Here is a 20,457-nt window from a genome sequence, read left to right as displayed (position 1 = left end):
AGGAATGTTGAATGTGAAAATTTCAGATATATCCTAGGGAATGGATTCATTGTACATTTCTGAGGTAAAGACAATGGACAACAGTATAGAGATGATTCAAATAGCAATCAATGTACTGCCTTTCCTTCACTGCTCTTAGCTCCAGTAACTATTCCTTTATGTAATTATTCTCATTCTTTAATAGCTTTGCTGATTGTGGGAGGGAAGTGGTGGAACAGTTAAAGATAATCTACTGCTTTCAGAATAATGTAATTGAATAGATAAAAAAAATCTACTCACCAAGTGGCAGCAGGACAACACACATATAATAAAGTTTTTACTCATGAAAACTTTTGGAGCCACTGGCTCCTCCTTCCAGCAAAAGGGTTGAAGAGGAAGGAAGAAAGGTGGAGGGAAAGGAACTGGAGAGGTTTCGGAAAAGGGGGTAGAGTTTGGGAAAGTAACACAGAAGCCCCCATCAGGGGAGATTTATGACGTATGGTGGATATGGAAAATAACAAATTTTAACAATAAAATGAAAAGAGGGGGAGAAGTTGTTATAGAAAACTGATTCAAAATACTCTTGTTCAACAACGCTGCTGCTGCTGTTGTTATCTTCTTCTTCTTCCTCTTCTTCTTCTTCTTCAGTCTGGTTTGAAGCAGCTCTCCATGCTGTGGAAGCCTCTTCATCTTCGACTAACTACTGCATCCTACATCCATTTCAACCTGCTTACTGTATTCAGTTTTTGGTCTCTCTCTACAATTTTTATTCCCCCCCCAAACACACTTCCCACCAGTTCTAAACTGATGATCCCTCAGAATGTGCCCTATTAACTAATCCCTTCTCTTAGTCAAGCTGTACCACAAATTTCTTTTCTCCCCAATTCTCTTAAGTACCTCCTCATTAGTGGCATGACCATTCCATTTAATTTTTGGCATCCCTCTATAGCACTACATTTCAAAAGCTTCTATTCTCCTCTTGTCTGAACAGTTCCTGTACTGCTTGGTCAATGTACGGATTGATAAACATTTGGGGATAAGTTACACCCATCTCACTTCCTCCTCAACCAGTGCTTTGCTTTTAAGTCCCTCGATTTTTACAGCTGCAGTCTGGTTTCTATAAAAGTTGTGAATAACCTTTTGCTCCCTGTCAGCACCTGCTTTCTTTGGAATTGGAATTTTTACACTCTTCTTTAAGCCTGATGGTATTTCATCTGACTATGTAGCTTGCGCATCAAGTGGAACAGTTTAGTCATGGCTGTCTCTGCTAAAGATATCAGCAGTTCTGACGGAATGTGATCTACTCCCAGAGCCTTCATATGAAACTGAACTTTCAGAGATCTGTCATTTACATGAAACTGTGTTTCTGAATTTCAGAGTAGGTTTGAATGTCAGTTAATCCCACAATAGATAAGAGTTCATATTTGAGGCTTACTCCTCCTCATATCGTGATAGTTTCTGTTTGTAAAATTCAAAGACAGAAAAAAAATTCCATGAAGTTTAGTCTCATGCCAGACACTCAGCAATATCTGCTATTAATAAAAACACATTTTATGTTCAGGGAGTGAATGAGGAGGAAGCACTCTATACATTTTAATGCTCAAAAGAATTTCAGTTGGCATATATCTCATAATTCAGCTCTGGAATAGTAGGCAAACTGTTCGTAGTTCTGTAAACGGGTGTATGGTAGGTTTAATTTTAGCACATCAAAGTTGATATTCTTAACAATAACTGGTGATTAAACATAGCTGTACCCATTACAACTTGGGTCAAAGTAGCAGTCATGTTACTGCAGATTATTTCAACATATATGTCATAATCTTTCCTTGTGATTACTGATTACCAGTCATACCTGTAATGCTGAAATATGCTTTCATAAACTTCTCTAAAGAATTGAGGTGGAGGAGGAGGAGGAGGAGGAGGAGGAGGAGGAGGAGGAGAAAAAAGCAGGCTTTTTTAGCATTCTACACCATCACAACATAATCACCTTATTGTTAAGGTCTGGCCTCATCTGATTTCTTCTCTTTTCTCAAAACTAAAAGAGAATATCTGTGGACATAATTATGAGTCTGCCTGAGTGACTGCAGGTGCCTATGAAGCATAACAGAAAACGTTTTCTCATGAAGAAACACTTACTGGGCTTCCACTTAGTAGCCTGAGAGAATGTACTGTTAGTTACATTTTAAGGAAAGTGCATGCTGGGAAGTAGATAGACATAGAGGAACTGTCATTATGGCCTCAAAAATTTCAGTGTGAGATGTAAACGATATTGTGGTTAAAACGATTAATTTCAATTTGGTCACAAAGAGAAGTGGCACAGTAATGAGAAACTGAACTCACATTTGGGAGGACGTGAATTCAACTTACCTTTTCGTTAAGACTTAGGTTTTCAGTGATTTCCCTAAATCACAAACAAAGGGATGGTTTCTTTCAAAGGGCACAATTTTTTTTATTAACTATCCTCCTCTAATCAAAGCTTGTGTCCAGTGCCTAAAACCTTGTCGTCAAACCCTAAACCTTCCTTTGTTCCTCCCTTGTCATAAAATAAATATTAAAAGAAAGAAAGAAAGAAAAATATAGGAAAACATAAAATACTGTATAATATTAAACAGAAAATCGAAGGAGTAGACGAACACCACATCCAATCAATTTATGGTGTATCGTCATGTCATGTTATCAGCTAAAACAGAGGGTGTGTCCTCAACTTGAGGAATGCCCTTGTTCCCCTCCCAGTATTTGAAACACAATGGCGGGTATTCAAAATGTGATGGTAAGGTGAACTCATCTCCACCATATACCTTGAATTTCAAATAACTTCTGTTATGTCCACAATATTATCTGTTGGAAAATCCTCAAAAGTTTTTGGAATATGGAGTCTGATTTCCACACAGGAAACCAACTCAAATTATTCCCTACATTCCTAGTGACTTGAATGTGAGCACAAAGACACCAGTTCCTGAAATTCACAATTAACTTTCTTCATGATAAATTTTCAACTCAATCATAACACAGCTCATTGTTGTTATATCTATTGTTAAATATGAATTAGGATAGATCACTAGTCACCATACAAAAGGCAGCACTGCACAGCAAACATGCACATTTAAAAGTAGACTAAGCTGTCAGAGACAGACCTCCTCCAGAAGACAAACACCAATTCATACACAGCTGCACACACATGCCCAATGTCAGCTCCAGGCACTGAGTGTGTGGGGAGGGTAAGGAGATGGCATTGGGCAGTAAGGTGGAGGGGGGAGGGAGGAGGGCAGCAAGGAAGGAGTGGGGGAAGGTAGTGTGCTGCCTGTGAGGTGCGCAAGGTTGTGGTGGGAACAAGATAGACACATCTTGCATCTCCATCTTTTACAGAGGTATGGGACATGAGGCAAGGGATTACAAGCAGGGGTAGGAAGGAACAGGGATGAACAAGGATATAGCGTATGTTGGATGTGTGGCAGAATTCCATTGCACAAGATGTAGTCAAACCCTGCCTGAATAAGTGAATCAGTTGCTCTGGTCCTTGGGGGTTCTGAATCACAAACAGGTGTGCTCCTTTATCGGATGTCAGTGGTTAAGATGGGCCACAGAAGATCTGGCTCCGGACGAGGTGCAGAAGGTAATTTCAGTCCGTCAAGGCCTCGGTTAGACCCTCAGAATATTATTAGAATAGATGAACCAAAATAGCTGCTTATAGTAACTAGTCTTTATTTACGACAGATTTTTTCCACATCTGTTGCCATTGTCATGTACGTCTAGATTGATGTTATGTCCATATTACATCGTTAGTGAACTGTCTTATAACTGTCACTGTTTTAATAAGATGGTAGATGACATAATATATTGAGAATAGAATGTTAACAGTTCCACTCTTATAACACTATATTTTTGGAGAGGGACTGCATATCACAGAATATGTGATTATCACAGGTGACTAGACTGAATGGAAGGGACTTCTTGGTGCGAAAAGGGTAGCAACTTTCGAAATGGGGGTATTGTAGGGGTAGATACGTTTTAGCGTGGATGGAGATACTGATGGAGCCACCCTTGGGGTGAAGACCAACATCAAGGAAGGTGGCTCATTGGGCTTAGGAGAACTAGTTGAAGCAAATGTCAGAGAAGTTACAGTTCTGGAGGGATGTGGATAAGGTGTCATGAAGATGTCTTCACTTAATGTGAACCAGGGGAGTGGTTTGCGATTATGTGTGGTTAGGAAGGATTCCAGTTTCCATATGGCCCATTAGTAGGTTGGTGACCACAGCTGTACCCTGGATTTATTTGTAGCTGATAGTATCAAAAGGAAAAGTAATTATGCGTGAGCATATAGCTAACACCAGCTAATCCCAAAAGAGAACACCATGCAATGACTGATACAACTAACTTAATTAAGTATAGAAAACAACTTGTTACAATACGCACACCAACCACGGAGTGGTTCACAGTAACAGTCCAATCACACTCGTGCATAGGTAAACATCTAACTGAGTTAGAGCTGGCCAGGACCATCTCTAAAATCTGACAGTTGGCAGGTAGAGTGTGCAGACAAGAGGCTGCACGCGCATCCATGAGTGGTGGCTTCTGAAGGCTGTCGAACTTCTAGCTGTATCTGCTAACTTCTGTGGTGCACCTTACAGCTTTGTGTCGGATCTTAGGTGGATCACTACGGTTGGTCTTGCTGACCAGGAAAATGATTGTAGTTTGCAATCAATCAGGCACTGGGAAAGGGAATGTTCAGTGGTGGCAAGGCCATGAGAATTGGCGGTGTTAGTGCAGAAGGAGGTAGTTTCAACAGTGATGAGTAGGGTGCAAGATGGTGAATTGGTTGAGGATATGGTTAGAGTCTCTTACATAAGAGGTCATTTTATCTGTGGAGCCACAGTATCCTGCCACAATGGGGCTTCCTGGGTCATCAGTTGGGTTTATTTATTTTAGGAAACATGAAGATAGGAGTCTGGTGAATGCTGGGTGTGAGAGAAAAGGTAGACTCAAGGGAGATGTTCTGGGGTGGACCTAAAGATTTCAGGAAGCACTGAAGATTATGCTGACTTTCTGGAACTGGGTCGCTGTGGCAGGGCTTGTTGATGTGTGCTTCTAACAGCTGGCAAAGTCTCTCCAGCAGATAATGCCTGCAGTTCGTAACCACAGCGCAGAGTCTTCGTTGGCATTAGGATTGTCACATCAGGATCAGATTTTAGGTGGTGAATTATTGTTCTCGTATGGCTGTGAGGTTGGTTCCATATTGAGAGATTTGGGGAATCATGCGGAGGCTAGGTTTGAGGCGAGGGGGGGTGGGGGGGGGGGGGGAGTGGGGGGGGGGGTGGGGGGGGGTTGTAAGGGGGGGTAAATTGAATGAGGCAGGGATCAGTATTGGTTTTTGGCCAAGTGTGACTGGTAGGTTGGTGACAAAAGAATTTAGATATTGGAGTTGGAAAGAAAGTCTTTAATACAAACAGTACGACTGAATTTAGGAGTGGGGCGAAAAGTGTGGACTTTGGAAAGGATTGATACCTCAGTCAGACTCAGGCTTTTGGAACGTTCCAGAGAAGAGGGGAGGGGAGGGGGGGAAGGAGAGGGGGGGGGGGGAGTTCCGAGGGGTGGCATACGTAGTGTGTCTGCAACTGAAGGTTTGGAAATTGTGAATGGTGTCGGGGAACTTTGATGGAGGCTTTTGTGTCAGTGGTTGTAGTGGTGGTAATAATAGACAGTGGTAGTCCACGGCAGAGGTGAATAGATTGGACAGCTTTTAGAAGCAGCATTGTGCACACGGCTCTAGGAACCAGAGCCTCTTCTATATCCCAATCAACCACCATCCCTAGTTAAGACCATCTTCACTTGTCAGGCCTCATGGCCCAGAGATGACAGTGTTGGTGAGTTGTGAATTTCTCTAAATATGAAGGGCTTTGTTTGATTCTTTAGTCCACTGTCTGTTTGACACTCAATGCCTCCTCTACATGGTGGGTATTAATCTATGCTAATTCATGTAGTTGTCATCTCATCCTGGATTTTCCATGGTTTGATATTTTTCCTATAGTATATTAGCCAATTCTTTATACCATTATTTGGTATACTTTCTGGAACCTTCAGTCTGAACCACAAGCCCTTTCATTTAATTACACAGTAACTTCTTGAAAACACATGTGAATGTAAAAAGCAGGCACATTTTCGAAGTTCACTACACCTCTTAATATCAATGTTTTCCAGATTTCTTTTCTTAATGTTGGAATAAGAGAAGATGTAATATTTGATTGTTGCCCTCTTCTATTTTCTCACAGTTCAGATACTTTATTAGCCTTTAAAATTGGTTATAATATACATACTTTTCTGCCAAAACAGTTTTACATATCTCACCACCATCTAATTTCTGTAGAGTATACCGTACAATGAAATATTACTCCCTAATTATTTATGAAAAGGAACATATGAGGATAAATACTTACTCTACTCTAGGAGAACCCACACATCTCAAAAGAATGTCCATGTCTGATGAACTCAGTGATCGTAGTTTATCCTGATTTGTTCTAAGTACCGACAGAAGATCTTGTGAAAATCTGCACTGTTCTTCATTAACAGAGATAAGTTCAGAAAGGCAGTTGTTATTTTTAGCCCTCCTCTGAAGTGATGCTATAAAAAAAAAATTCAGTTTCATAATTTATGAAAGGTCAAATTGTAAAACATTTTTGTTGCTAATCCTTTCTGTGTGCTACTATTTCTAGCATATCATGGCATATATTTCAGGAACGTAAAAATACAATGCACCCACATTATAAATGTAGTTTTAATATAAGAGACATAACACTAATGCATTTAAATTTAGGTTCTAGCATGATAGCACAAAAAGTACACATTCATTTTCTGTTGTTTACTTCCTTTTACTTAAATATCTAAATGCACACATTAATGGGGAAAGAACATTACCTATCCATGTCCAAAATTACTTTCAATTAGTTTTGACTCAATACAAAGTAACATGACCACTGCATCTCTCATGACATTAAAAAGAAAAAAGTAAAAGTTAAGTGATGCCTGCGGAGTCAGTTCTTGTTGTGGTCTTCACTCCAAGGCCGGTTTTATGCAGCTCTCCACACCACTCTAACCTCTGCAAATCTCCTTAATTTGCATAACTATAGCAACATACATCCATTTGCACCTCAACAATTTTTACCCACCACACTGAATCAGGTGAGGAGTTTGGGGTTCTGGGTCATTAGAAAGGATTTTTCTAGATAGCTCATTAACAGCAGATATTCTGTGCCTTGTCTCTCCAGTCACCCACCAGCTCCCAAAGGCAACCTGGCCACAAAAGAGCATCCTTCCGTGACCCAGTACCAACCAGGACTCGAGGAACTGAATCACATTCTCCACCAGGGTGTTGACACCTTATGTCATGCCCCGAAATGAGGTAAGTCCTACCCACTATCCTTCCCAAGACTCCCACAGTGGTGTTCTGCCACCCATCAAATGGACACAACATTATCATCCGCCTCTATACAACCCTTCCTCCCAACACCTTGCCTCATGACTCATATCCCCGTTATAGACTCAGATGCAAGACCTGTCCGAAACAGCCTCCAACCACCACCTACTGTAGTCCGATCACAAACATCACCTATCCTATAACAGGCAGGGATAACTGTGAAACCAGTCAATGATCTACAAGCTTAGCTGCAACCACTGTCCTGTGTTCTATGTGGACATACCAACCAACAAGATGTCTGTCTGCACGATTTGCCACTGACGAACTATGGCCAAGGGACAGCTGGACCACCCAGTTGCTGGGCATGCTGCTCAACACAACTTTCTGCCTTTTAATGACTGCTTCACAGCTTGTGCCATCTGGATCCTTCCTTCAAACACCATTATCTCAAAATTGCACAGGTGGGAACTCTCCCTGCAATATATCCTACATTCCTGAAACTCTCCTGGCCTCAACCTTTGTTATTCATTATACTACACTCACCTGTCCCCTTCCTTGTTCCCACTCCAACACTAAACAGTCCTCTAAATAACAAACGCACCCACACAGTCTTTTTACCTCTCTCCTTTTTCACTGCCCCCTCCACATTTCCCGACCTCTGTCTAACCTCCCAAATGCACCTAGCTGCCCTAACCTCTCTTCCCTTTGTCCCTATATGCTCCCACAAGCATCATTTTACAGTCCCGCCCCCCTACCCTGCGATCATTCCCCATCCCAATCCCAGCCTGCTCCTTACTCCCAACACCCAGACTGCTTCTCGCATCACATGCTGCTATTTGCAGTCGGGCCTCAGCAGCCTGAGACTGTGGTCATGTTCATGTGAGGTGTGTGTGTGTGTGTTTTGTCTAATTCTGGTGAAGGTATTTTTTACTGAAAGCTTACTTGCTTGACAGTCTTTCTGTTGTGCCTATCTGTGACTCAACAACTCCATTACATTGTTATCAGCAATCCATACTTTTCATATTATTCTCATTATCCCATTCTGGATTGCCCAGTGTTTTATATAAGCCTTTGTTCTTTGCATTTTATTCCTGCTGCTAATTCTAGAAATACTGCATCTCACCTATCCTCAAAGCTGTCTTACAGTCTGTGTTGCCTCTTGTGTTCCTGCATTTTATCAGATTCTAAAATGAACTGTGCTGGAATCGGTTTCCGTGAGTTTATCTAACTGTAAATAACTTATGTCAATATTTCGCAACCATAATTTATTAAATGTACAGTTCATTAGTAGTCACACTTGTCAGCATCTGCCTTCTTCGGAGTTGCAATTATTACATTCTTTGTGAAATTTGAGGGTGTCTCTCTTGCCTAATATGTTTGTGGCTGGCAATTGAGGGTGTCTCTCTTGCCTAATATGTTTGTGGCTGGCTACCCCAAGTATCTCTAGTTCTGAAGGAATGTTGTCTACTCCACACGTCTTATTGCAACGAACATGAGGAATTCTTCTTGCAGTACATGTAAAACAAGGGAAACACAAGCATTCACCTATAATGGATTAATGTGTGAAACAAAGAGACACTCACAAGAAAACAGGACTGATACTAGCTTTTGACCCCCCTCTTTCTAGCAGAAGTCACACACACACACACACACACACACACACACACACACACACACACACACACACACACACACAGCCACAGACCCCCTTCTTTATTTCTCAATTCACATATTTCAGAAAATAGTTGGAGCAAGTGCCAACCAGTTTGTTAACATAGTTTACGTATTTCCTTATGAAGGTATAACAATAACCCTAAATCGAAAGTATTCTGTACAGCATAAAAAATTTTTTTGTGTAAAAAAATAATAAAAGTTAATTAAGCAAATTTTGTCTCCAATTGCCTGATGAAGTTAAAACTTTAAACTAATGGTTCACTTTTTGCTTATCGTAATTATTGGCTTGTATTTTTTCTAAGTTTAAGTGTGTCACAATGTTCCATAACATGTTCAAGTCAATATTCAGAGGGGGTTAAGGCTTTATTACTTTTACTACTTCTTCAACGAGATGGTAATAGCAAATCATCATTGGAAACACAACAATACATAGTGACGATTTGGCATGCAAGTGAAAACCTTGTGCAGACACAACACACTTTCTGTCGTTGTTATGTTTCTCTTCATGCTGGAAATTGGGTGAAGGCTTCAGTTGATGGAAATGGACAGAGTTTCACACAACAAACTTTGCAATGAGAAAGAAATCATTCCTAACTTGAAAATAGTGTATGAAAGTGGAGATTTGTTTTCGAATGTGCCCAAGAGCTACCAGGCACTGCACGAACTGTCGATATTAGGCATGTGTACCTGCATTTTGCTATAGTCTGCTGGAATTAAATTTCCCTTATAGGCAACAGCATTGTCTGCAAACATCACACTTCCAATACTACAGTTATGGTTTATTTCATTATTCTGCAGTTATGTGTGCACCACTCTTTGCCTTTTAGATTTATGTGGTATTCTTTCAACTTCATTTTCATTCATAAGAATTAAAAATTCATCATTCATATAGTAACACCAGCGGCACCAATTTGTCAACTAGCTGAAACCCACAAAATCGAAAAAATCAGTCATGCAGTACTATTTCTTTAATGTTGATGTACCCATCATTGTTTATCCATTATATTTCTTCATTTATTAAGTACATTACAGTATATGTCAGCATAATCACCCTCTTTATGTTCCTGTTAGCAAAGTCATTTATATACTTCAATTGATATATTAATCACATAAATATTGAGACACTAGATCTTTATAACAAAATAACACTAGGTAAATTTAGGTAGAAGCTTGAAAAATGCTAAAATAGTTAAAGCAGGAAAAGAGAGAAATGAGAGAATCTATAAAGTTGCAGAAGATTAGTGGAATGTTGTCAGAGAAAGCAGCAAAATATAATAAAGAAAGTCTAAAACTTAACTGGAATATCTTAATTTTATATTAAAAATAACATTGATGGCTTTGTATTACATACTGAACCCACTTACATAATCTGTCAAGAACTTCAACCATCAGCGAAAATTTTTTTTTGAGCTCTGCGCTTTTACTTGCTTTAAGTAAGGCGAGTTTGAGAATATGCAAGCTATGCTGAATGTTCATTGCTTCATCACCACAAATTTCAACCTGTTCAAATGAAAACCAAAAGTTTTGTGATTCATATTAATAATGAGGAAAATGAGAGGGGGAGGTACACACACACACACACACACACACACACACACACACACACACACACACACACGAGAGAGAGAAAGAGAGAGAGAGAGAGAGAGAGAGAGAGAGAGAGAGAGAGAGAGAGAGAGAGAGAGAGAAGGAGCGAGGAGGAGGAGGGGGGGGGGTTTTCATGGCATAGTGTTTTTTGTTTTTGTCTTTCTTTCTCTTCCAAGGGGCAAGGGTCTTAGAGAATGGCAACGAAATACTGTCAAAGAAGAAAACAATTTTGATTCATGTGACAGCTTATTGGTGTTCAGTTATAAAAGACATAACTAAGATTTGATAAAGTTACAATTATTTCAACAAAGTTCAGGAGTACATGTTTAGTAAGGCATAGTGGCAGGCTATGAGGCAAAGAACAAGGCTCAGCAGTTATAAAAGTGCGGAGATGACCCTGCACCAAGGATCAATCTGCTACATTTTGCTCAAGTCATTCTCCCGTGCATGCGTAACTTTATTTAACATCTGGAAGGTTTTCAGCTCTTCTGCTTCAGGAATATAAGATGGATATCTTGTCATATGAAGCAAGTAGTAGTTATAACACCTGAAGAATATGGCTGTGACAGTAGCTGAAATCTGAAGAATTGTAGCTCAAATGATGTGATTTGGAAACTGAGAACATTTTATAGTCATAAAGCATCAAGTGTCATGAATAAACATTACTTTATTGTTTATTGAAATTTAGTGTTTTAGTTTTTAGCTCCATTTAGCCCATATCCAGTCAGTTTTTATATCTTTTCTTTTGAAGAATATGTTCAGGATGAAAGTGGTATTCTCAATGAATTCTACTGATGTATTGTGTCATTTCTGGTATTTGCCCCAAAGTTTACCATTAAATAAACATTATTCACTTTTTGTCCAGCTTTCGCGCTAAAACTGCCCATTGTCATATCATTTATCAATTTTTACAATTTTTTGTACAGGACTTTTATCTCTCCATCACACAGTGAGCACATTAGCACATCAATATGAATTTCTGTTCAATATATCTCATTTACTTTTGCTGCAAGTCCCAATTATTATTCATTCAATATTCATAATCAACATATACATTTGAATTTCCTTACTGTTTTGCTGCTCTGAAACAAAACCGAAGTCCTGACTTTTAGTTATATATGGTTTTCATTTTTTCACATAAGTCTGATAATTTGGCAGTATTTAATTTGACCTTAACTACACTAAGCTCTCTTCACTCCCGTTCTTTATTGTAATTTATTTTATCTAACTGAAAAATAGTATAAGCAGTTATGTTTCTAAAGGAAAATCCAGGATGGAATGTAACAATGTTATGAAAGGGGTAGTTGCTCCCCACAACATAGTGGAGATGCTGTCCTACCCACTATCCTTCCTACCCTTCCCACAGTGGTATTCCACCACTCACCGAACCCCTACACAACCCCTGGTCCCAACTCCTTACTTTGAAGCTCATATCCCTGTAATAGACCTACACGCAAGACCTTTCCCAAACAGTCTCCTCCCACCACCACCACCACCACCACCACCACCACCACAACAACAACAACAACATACTGCAGTCCAATCATAAACATCACCTATCCTATAAGAGGCAGGGCTAACTGTGAAACCAGTCATGTGACCTACAAGCTAAGATGCAACCGCTGTGCTGCATTCTATGTGAGCATGACAATCAACAACCTGCCTGTCTGCATGAATGGTCACTGACAAACTGTGGCCAAGAAACAAGTGGACTACCCTGTTGCTGAGCATGCTGCCCAATGCAACATCCTTCATTTCAATGAGTTTTTCACAGTCTGTACCATATCAATCCTTCCCATCAACACCAGCTTTTATGAACTGTGCAGGTGGGAACTCTCCCTGCAATATAGCCTATGTTTCTGTAACCCTCCTAGCCTCAACCTTCGTTAGTCGCTGTCATCACCCATCTAGTCCCTTCCCTGTTCCCATTCCAGCACTACACTGCCCACTGTTCCACCAATGCGCCCACTCTTCTTTTCCACTACCTCCCCCCCCCCCCCCCCCCCCCAAACCCTCTCAATCAACCTCCCAACTGCATCTAGCTGCCATACCCTCTCTCCATCTTGTCCCTCCCCACAATCCCCAGCAGCACTTAACTGTCCCCCAAGGCTACCCTGCTATCCCTATCCCTCCTACTCCCCACCCCAGCCTCCTCCTTACCCCCACCCAGTTGTCTCTCCCATCACACACTGCTGCTGCTCGTAGTGTGGCTTCAGTTGCCAGAGACTATGGTCATGTGTGTGTGTGTGTGTGTGTGTGTGTGTGTGTGTGTGTGTGTGTGTGTGTGTGTGTGTGTGTGTGTGCGCGCGCGCGCGTGCGCGCGCGCGTGTACATTGTCTACTTTTGACAGAGGCCCTGTTGGCTGAAAGATTATTTTGTGACAGTCTTTTTGTCGTGCCTATCAGCTACTTAGCATCTCCGCTATATGGTGAGTAGCACCTATTCTTTTCATAATATTGTTATGTTTGTAAAAGTCTATATTATTTCCTATTTAGCCAAAATTTCTGCCTGCTCTTTGCTAAAAGAACTCACTGGGAATGATACACAGACTAAAGAAATTGCTTTAGTTCCTTCAGTCCAGTAGTCCCAATATTTCTTCAACCATGCCGGAAGTCTGATGCATCTAGAGATTGCACGTAATAATATGAGCAAATCACCAGTGACAAATCTTGTTAGAGCTGTACTCATGGCATTCGTAGTTCACACCCAAATGTGTTAAAATCTCAAAGTCTTGCATCAAGTCCATATCAAAGCTTTGCATCGACAAGTCCAATTGGTGTGCTGATCACATGCCAACAAGGACCTCATATCAATATTGTAATTTAACAGTCAGTCACTGTGTCATCCATAATACATTTATTTGTATGGGTAGTAGACTTTGATTGAACATTAGGTCTATATTTGATACCAACATTTTGATATAATTCTCCATTCTATTTTTCAATCAAAGGTCAACTGCAGACACACTCTACATCTAATCAATTTCTTCGGACTGAAAGTTTTCTGTTAATCATAATATAAAGTTTTATGAAAAAGTTGGTTTTGATATAACATAGCATGCAATTTCAGCAATACAATATAAAATTACTTCAAATTATCTGTATATTAATACCAGTAATTTTATTTATATTTATTCTTTCACATGTCTTTGTGTGTGTCAAGTTTTCAATCTTTCTTTTTTTTTTTAAATTTATGCCTAACACTATTAACATTCATTGAAGTCAGAGCTATTTTTTATTTGCAGTGACATGTTTTGTAGGGCATAGCTTTCATGGGCTAATACCATCTAATCTAATAAAAGTGCACAATTCAAATTACATTTTTATTCCTTTTCAAAAATACCATTTGAAGCAAGAGGTATCTCAGTCATAGGATGACTCAAAATAACCTTATTCAGGTAATGTATTATTAACACATTTATAAAAATGCATTGATAATTATCAAAATACTTTACCTTGACAAACTCCAAATTCAGATTTGTACTAACCCCCCCCCCCCCCCCCTTTCCCCATAATGAAACCCAATCATTTGACATACAGACAGCAACATTTTGTTCATTTTTTTTTTTTTTTTTTGGTGGTAATAAAATAAATTTGATGGTAACATTATGTTAACGTATTATTTTGGTATTTTTGTAGTGATTTTTGTTTGTGTTTTAAGCCCTAAGCCCTTCTATCCTCATCCCAACAAAATGCAGTTAATAAATTGTAAACGTGATTTGAATTCCGACAGAATTGGCAAGCTGAAAGGGAATCTGAATTGTTTACTATATATTAATGCATTTATTAATTGGACTTCAGCTTTAAAATTATGTAAAGTGTAATCTGAATACATAGACATCATGTAATTGTGATACAGGGTTTGGTTGATGCCATAAGAATGTTATCACAAGCCACTGTTACAAAAGACGGTGCCTGAGAGGGGGGAGGGCAGAGAGTGGCAGGGACAAGCAGTGACATGCAGTGGTTGAGCTAACAACAGGACAGGCTGACAAATGGTGCATAATGGAACTGTGCACTAAGAACATTGATGATGGCCATAATGGTATGACTCAGACAAATGTTATTTTGTCTTCTGAAAGTTAACAACAACATTCCATGAAGTATTTCTTTGTTAATCAAACCACAATACCGTCTCAATCATCGAAAGAAGCTATGGATCTGTAACTCCAGAGCAAATTACATCCACAAAGAAGAGTATAAGCATAGGAGTAGTGGATTTGGGTATCTACTAACAGGAGCTTTATTAAATGCCAGAAAATAAATATAAATAGATGTCAACATTAATTTAGTTAGCTCTCCTATTCTACATCTACATGCACACTCTGCAAACCTCAGTAAAATGCACGACAGAGATTACTTCCTATGTATTATGGGATTTTCCTGCCCTCTTTGTCAATGTAACATGGTAATAGTGACTGCCTAAATAGCTACTGAAATCAATCTACTCTTGTCTTCTACATCTTTATGGGAAAGACGGGTAGAGAGCTGTCTTGTATTCATAGATTCCTCATTTAACACTTTTTCATGAAACTGCATGTAAACTTTCATGAGATAACTTATGTCCATCTTCAAGTATCTGCCAGTTCAGGTGGTGTTTTACCATATATATATGATTCTCTAACATGTGTCAAACAAACTTGTGACCACTTGTGCTGTCTTTCTTTGTGCATGTCCAGCATTCCCCATTAGTTCCATTTAATACAGATCCCATATGCCAGGACATTAATATAGTAAGGGTTGCACGACTGTTTTGTAAGCAACCTTCTTCCCAGATTAATTTCCACAGTATCCTGCTGATGGACTGAAGTTTCGCAGCTTTATTACGCATGACCGAGCCCATGTGATCATTCCATTCCATATCCCCATAGACTGCTACATCCAAGTACTTATACAAGTTGATCAACATCAATTGCAACTCAGTATTGTAGTCCTATCACAAGATTTTTGTTTTTGTTAAGTGAGCAATTTTACATTTTGGAACATAAAAAAAAGTTGCCAGTCTGTGCACCATTTTAAAATATTAACAAAAACTGACAACATCTATGCAGCCTTTTTCTGATAGTACTTCTTGGAAGGTAGCTGCATCACTTGTAAAATATCTGATATTGCAACTGATATCCTCTGCCAGGTCATTAATACAGAAGTGAACAACATCTGTAAATGACACACTATCAAAAATAAACAACTGCATTTTCCCTACCAAAAACTTCTCAAGTGAATCACAAATTTGGTTTGATACCGTATATGATTAGATTTTTGTTAATAATCATTAGTGTGGTACTAAGTCAAACATTTTCCAAAGGTGAAGAAATACTGCATCTACCCGATTGCCATGACCCATGGCTTCCAGTCCGTCATGTGAGAAAATGCAAGTTGAGTTTCGCACGACATTATATTCGCACGACATTATATTTGAGCTTAGAATAAGATTCTAATAAGTATGTACAGGATGTATATGCTGAGAAGAAAAATATTTCTGGTTTTTTCCCAGATTTTCCCATTAAAAACACACTTTTTCCTTGGTGAAAATCCACCTTTCCTGAATGAAAATGCCAGTTTCCCAAGGTGAAAGTACACCTTTTTGTGTTACATAACAATATACTTTCTCTTGGAGCTGTAAAACTTACCAATCCTTTGATTAATACAGGTTTTATATACCAGCATGGAAGTTTCCGGCACTTTAGGATATGAAACCCCGCAAAAAACAAAACATTTTGGAAAGACTCTCGATTCACAGCAACATGTGCACTGCATAAATTGTATTATAAATGTATAAATACAAATTTCACCAGAAACAGCACAGTAGCTTCTGAAGCACTAAAATTGAGACTGCGCTATGCAATGGGCTTTTGCCAGCTGATCATAGCTCGTATCACGTGTTCTTGCCAACCAATGACAGCATATTTCAGAGCATATGACAAATGATTTAAATTAACATACATACAGTATAACTCAAGAAAAGCTAAGATTTCACGTACAATATTAGTCATCCAAAATTTTTTACTTTTTTTTTTTCCTTCCTTAGAACGTAGTCAGGTATGATCTTAACAGCACAGATGAAATTGCAGCAGCTGAATATTTCTGACAACCATAGTCATAAAATTTACTGCTGTGCACTGAACATTTTGTGGATTACCCAGCTCAATACATTTACAGTCAACCACTTTGACTTTTCCATAGCAAAGTTAATTACATGTGAAGTTGCTCAAGAACTCACCTTGCACTTTTTTTGATGGATAATGATACTTTTTGCCATCATTATTGCACAATTTGTAATCTACAAAAGAACTAAAATAAATATGAAAAACTAACTCAAAATTCGCTCTTTTTTAGTGTGTTATCCTTTAATACATGTCAAAAACAAATTTGACAGTATAATTTTAAATAATCGCATAAATGACTGGGCCCAAAATTTTTCTAAGTGGCTGGTCCTCAAACTGTTAAGTTGGAATGAGAGTCAAACTCTCCGCAATTTAAGAAATCCATTGCCCATTCTCACACTAACACAATTCATCTAATGTAAAACGAAATTTATTTTAAAGTAATATTTGACAAACCACCATTCGCAATACTTTTCCACAACCTGTACGAAATGTAAACAGTTGTGACATCATGTTCATCAACAGCAGTTTGTTGTTACGAAGTACAGCATACTCTTCATCCTAAAGCCTTTGACACATTTTGCTGTTGGTTAATGCTTGTGTGTGAACAACATTTTGTTGTTGTGAATGCCGCATTTTCTTTGCAGCCAAAGTTTTATTTTGGTCTCATACTCTTGTTTATATTTTATTCTGCAGTAGTGGGCTGAAGTAAAATACTTTGTTAGAATATAAATTCTTACCAGTCAAAATCACAAAAGTTTAACTGAAAACTACAAGGGGTGTTCCAAAAGAAATGAGCCGGAATCTGGAATGTGCAAACCAGTGACAGGAAGGTAATATCGTGGCTTGTGTAATGAGGTATGGTTCCAACCACAGCATGGAAGTTCACAGCCTGTCACTAGAGGGCACGCGTGCATGTCACGTGACTATACAGAGCTAGCAGCACCATGCATCAATCGTCCAACACTGCCAGTCGCATTGCAAACAGTGGCATGGAGGCATCAACAGAAGAGCACAGAGGTGGTGTTCATTTTCTGACAGCGGAAGGAGTAAGAGTAACAGACATTCATTCATCAAAGAATGTCACAAGTGTACGGCAAGAACTGCATGTCCCTTGCAAGGGTCAAGGCATGGCACAAGCACTTCATGGAAGGACGGATGTCGTTAGCTGATGATGCACGGTCTGGAGCACCACATCGCATTACCGACAACATCTTCCAGCTGGTGGATGCACTCATTGCCCATGACCGCCGAGTGACAGTGAAGGCCATAGCCGCCATGGTTGGATTCAGCATTGGAAATGTTCACACCATCATGAAGTAATGACTGCACATGGGCAAAGTGTGCACCCAATGGGTGCCCCACAGTCTTCAACCATACCAGAAAGAATGTCGAATGGTCCACTGTCTTGCTCATCTGCAGCGCTATGCCTGGGAAGAAAATGTGTTCATAGCACGAGTGGTGGCTGGAGAGGAGTCATCACTTCGAACCAGAATCAAATTGACAAAGTCTCCAGTGGAAGCATCCAGGGTCACCACCACCAAAAAAAGCCAAGGCCAACCGCACGAGTGCAGGAAAGGTTATGCTGACGATCTTCTTTGAACAAGATGACCCCCTTTGATTCACTTCCTACAGCATGGGACAAAAGTGAATGCCCAGCTTAAATCACAAACCTTTACCACCCTTCGCCAAGTGATCAAATCAAAACGACCAGGTAATTCTGCTCCATTACAATGCAAAGCCTAATACTGCCAACACAGTCACGGCACTCTAGCAGAAATTCAAAAAGGTGGTTGTCGGCCATCCTGCACACAGTCCGGAGCTCTCCCCCTGTGATTACGCCATTTTTGGTCCCTTTAAAAAGGCTCCGAGGGGCAAACGATTCACCTCGGATAACGACGTCCAGCTGTACGAGCAGAACAGGTTAACATTGCAGCCCCGGGAATTTTATGAGACAGCCATTCACCGCCTTGTGTCACAGTGGGACAAGTGTCTCAACAGCCAGGGTCAATACTTCTAACATAGAGGAACTGGTTTCTGTAATTACACCTCTGGCTCGTTTCTTTTTGAATACCCCTTATAAAAAAAATGAAATTCCTGGAGTTCTAAACAATTTCTAGGTTTTTCCTGGATGAAAAAATTCCCATGTTTCTCCCGGATGTCCTGGTTGTCCTAGGGAATATGCACCTTGTATATATTGCCATATATCAATGACATTAGATATATGGGCATAACCCTTGCTTTCTTCCAATTAATGACAGTTTTTTGTCCAAGCATTCTATGCTACATTATGGTTAAATAAAAGGCTGACTCAGTTACATATTTTGTACAGAATCTGATACTGATTTCATCAGAACCTGGGGCCTTCTTTAATTTTATCAATTTCAGCTGTCCTCAGTGCCACTGCTGGTAATATCTATAGCACTCACCTTAGAGGTGGTGGCAAAATGAAAGTACACCTGGATCCTCATTTGTAAACTGGCATTTGAAAATAGAGATCAGCAATTATGCTTTTTCGTGTATCTTGTGTGTGTCACTTGCTGGTCACCAACAAACCCTTTCAAAGCAGACAACAATCAGAGTAATTGATAGCTGCTTACAGACAGCAGCTAACTCATCCCATACCACAGAACAGCATTCACAGTGAAGCCGCACTCTTGCTGGTGCAATATTTTGCTGTACAGGAAACAAGTAACTTTTTACCTACCCCAGATGACTTTATTTTAAGTTCTGTATCTGTTTTGCTCTACAGCTTAAAAGTTCCCTTTATGAACCAACAAACCAAAGTGATTAACAACAAAGAAAGTGATTTTGTGAGGAGGAGGAGGAAGGGGGGGGGGGGGGGAGAAGGGTCTTTACCACTGGTTGGAGTTTCATGATTACTGCATGTACTTGATCTTAATGGTGGTGTAAATTATGCTTAAATTAAGTTGCTTATTCTTAAAGGTCACTGAAAATGAAGGGACAGGAGGCACCTCATGATGTTCAGCAATTTGGATTGAACTTTCAGTAGTGTTAATTCACAAAAATATAACAACAAGAACAACAACAACAACAACAATAATAATAATAAATGAATGGATGAATAAATAAGTAAATGAATTTATGATTGCATGATACTTTAGTTCATCTATGATTTCAAAAATCTGCGTAAACAAAAATATTCTGCAAATGAAGTTGACATTTCACTAGTGTTATTTTTCAACATGTATAAACATAATAGAAACAAAACTTCATTGAGATCAATGTCATATTTGTGACAGACTGAAAATTCTGTGTTTTTTTGTATGAGTCAGCTATGAGCTTTCAAATGAAATCTTTCGGTCTCTTGCCAGAATTATTTAGGAAAGCTATTTGATAGTATACTCAGTACAGTCACAAAAATTTGAACTACAGCCCTAGCAAACATATCTCAGAAATTTTATCAGTACAAATTTTTAACACTTCAGTTTACTTTTTCATTTATATGGACACCTTACTTGGTTTTTGTAAGGTCCAGATTGCAATGGCATCCCTTGCAAAAACATGTGGTAAATCATGTTTACTCATCATAACTAAAAGATTCCATTAACGTGCGATAAGATGATGATAAGAAATATAAATTTAACTAACAATACTCTAAAACAAAAAAAAAAAAAAAAAAGAGATCTGCTTCCACATAAACTCAGCCAATGGAAACACAGAACTAAACATTATCTCTAACTGC

The 20,457-nt window shown here is 39.2% G+C and overlaps 1 protein-coding gene across 1 annotated transcript in view; it reads right to left on the bottom strand.

Annotated features, from left to right (window-relative positions):
- Positions 1-20,457, bottom strand: part of LOC124803212 (DNA-dependent protein kinase catalytic subunit-like) — a 561,762-nt gene that overhangs the window by 110,871 nt on the left and 430,434 nt on the right. Inside the window, exons 42-43 of the mRNA XM_047264427.1 lie at positions 10,426-10,561; positions 6,411-6,594 (exon numbers count right to left, since the gene is read on the bottom strand). Coding sequence (XP_047120383.1) covers positions 6,411-6,594; positions 10,426-10,561 — 320 coding nt within the window. The remainder of the gene's footprint in view (positions 1-6,410; positions 6,595-10,425; positions 10,562-20,457) is intronic.

Source organism: Schistocerca piceifrons, chromosome 1 (assembly GCF_021461385.2).
Source record: "Schistocerca piceifrons isolate TAMUIC-IGC-003096 chromosome 1, iqSchPice1.1, whole genome shotgun sequence".
Taxonomy (NCBI): Eukaryota; Metazoa; Arthropoda; class Insecta; order Orthoptera; family Acrididae; genus Schistocerca; species Schistocerca piceifrons.
The sequence above is the reverse complement of the archived record's forward strand: the minus strand, read 5'-3'. Positions and strand labels throughout refer to the sequence as shown.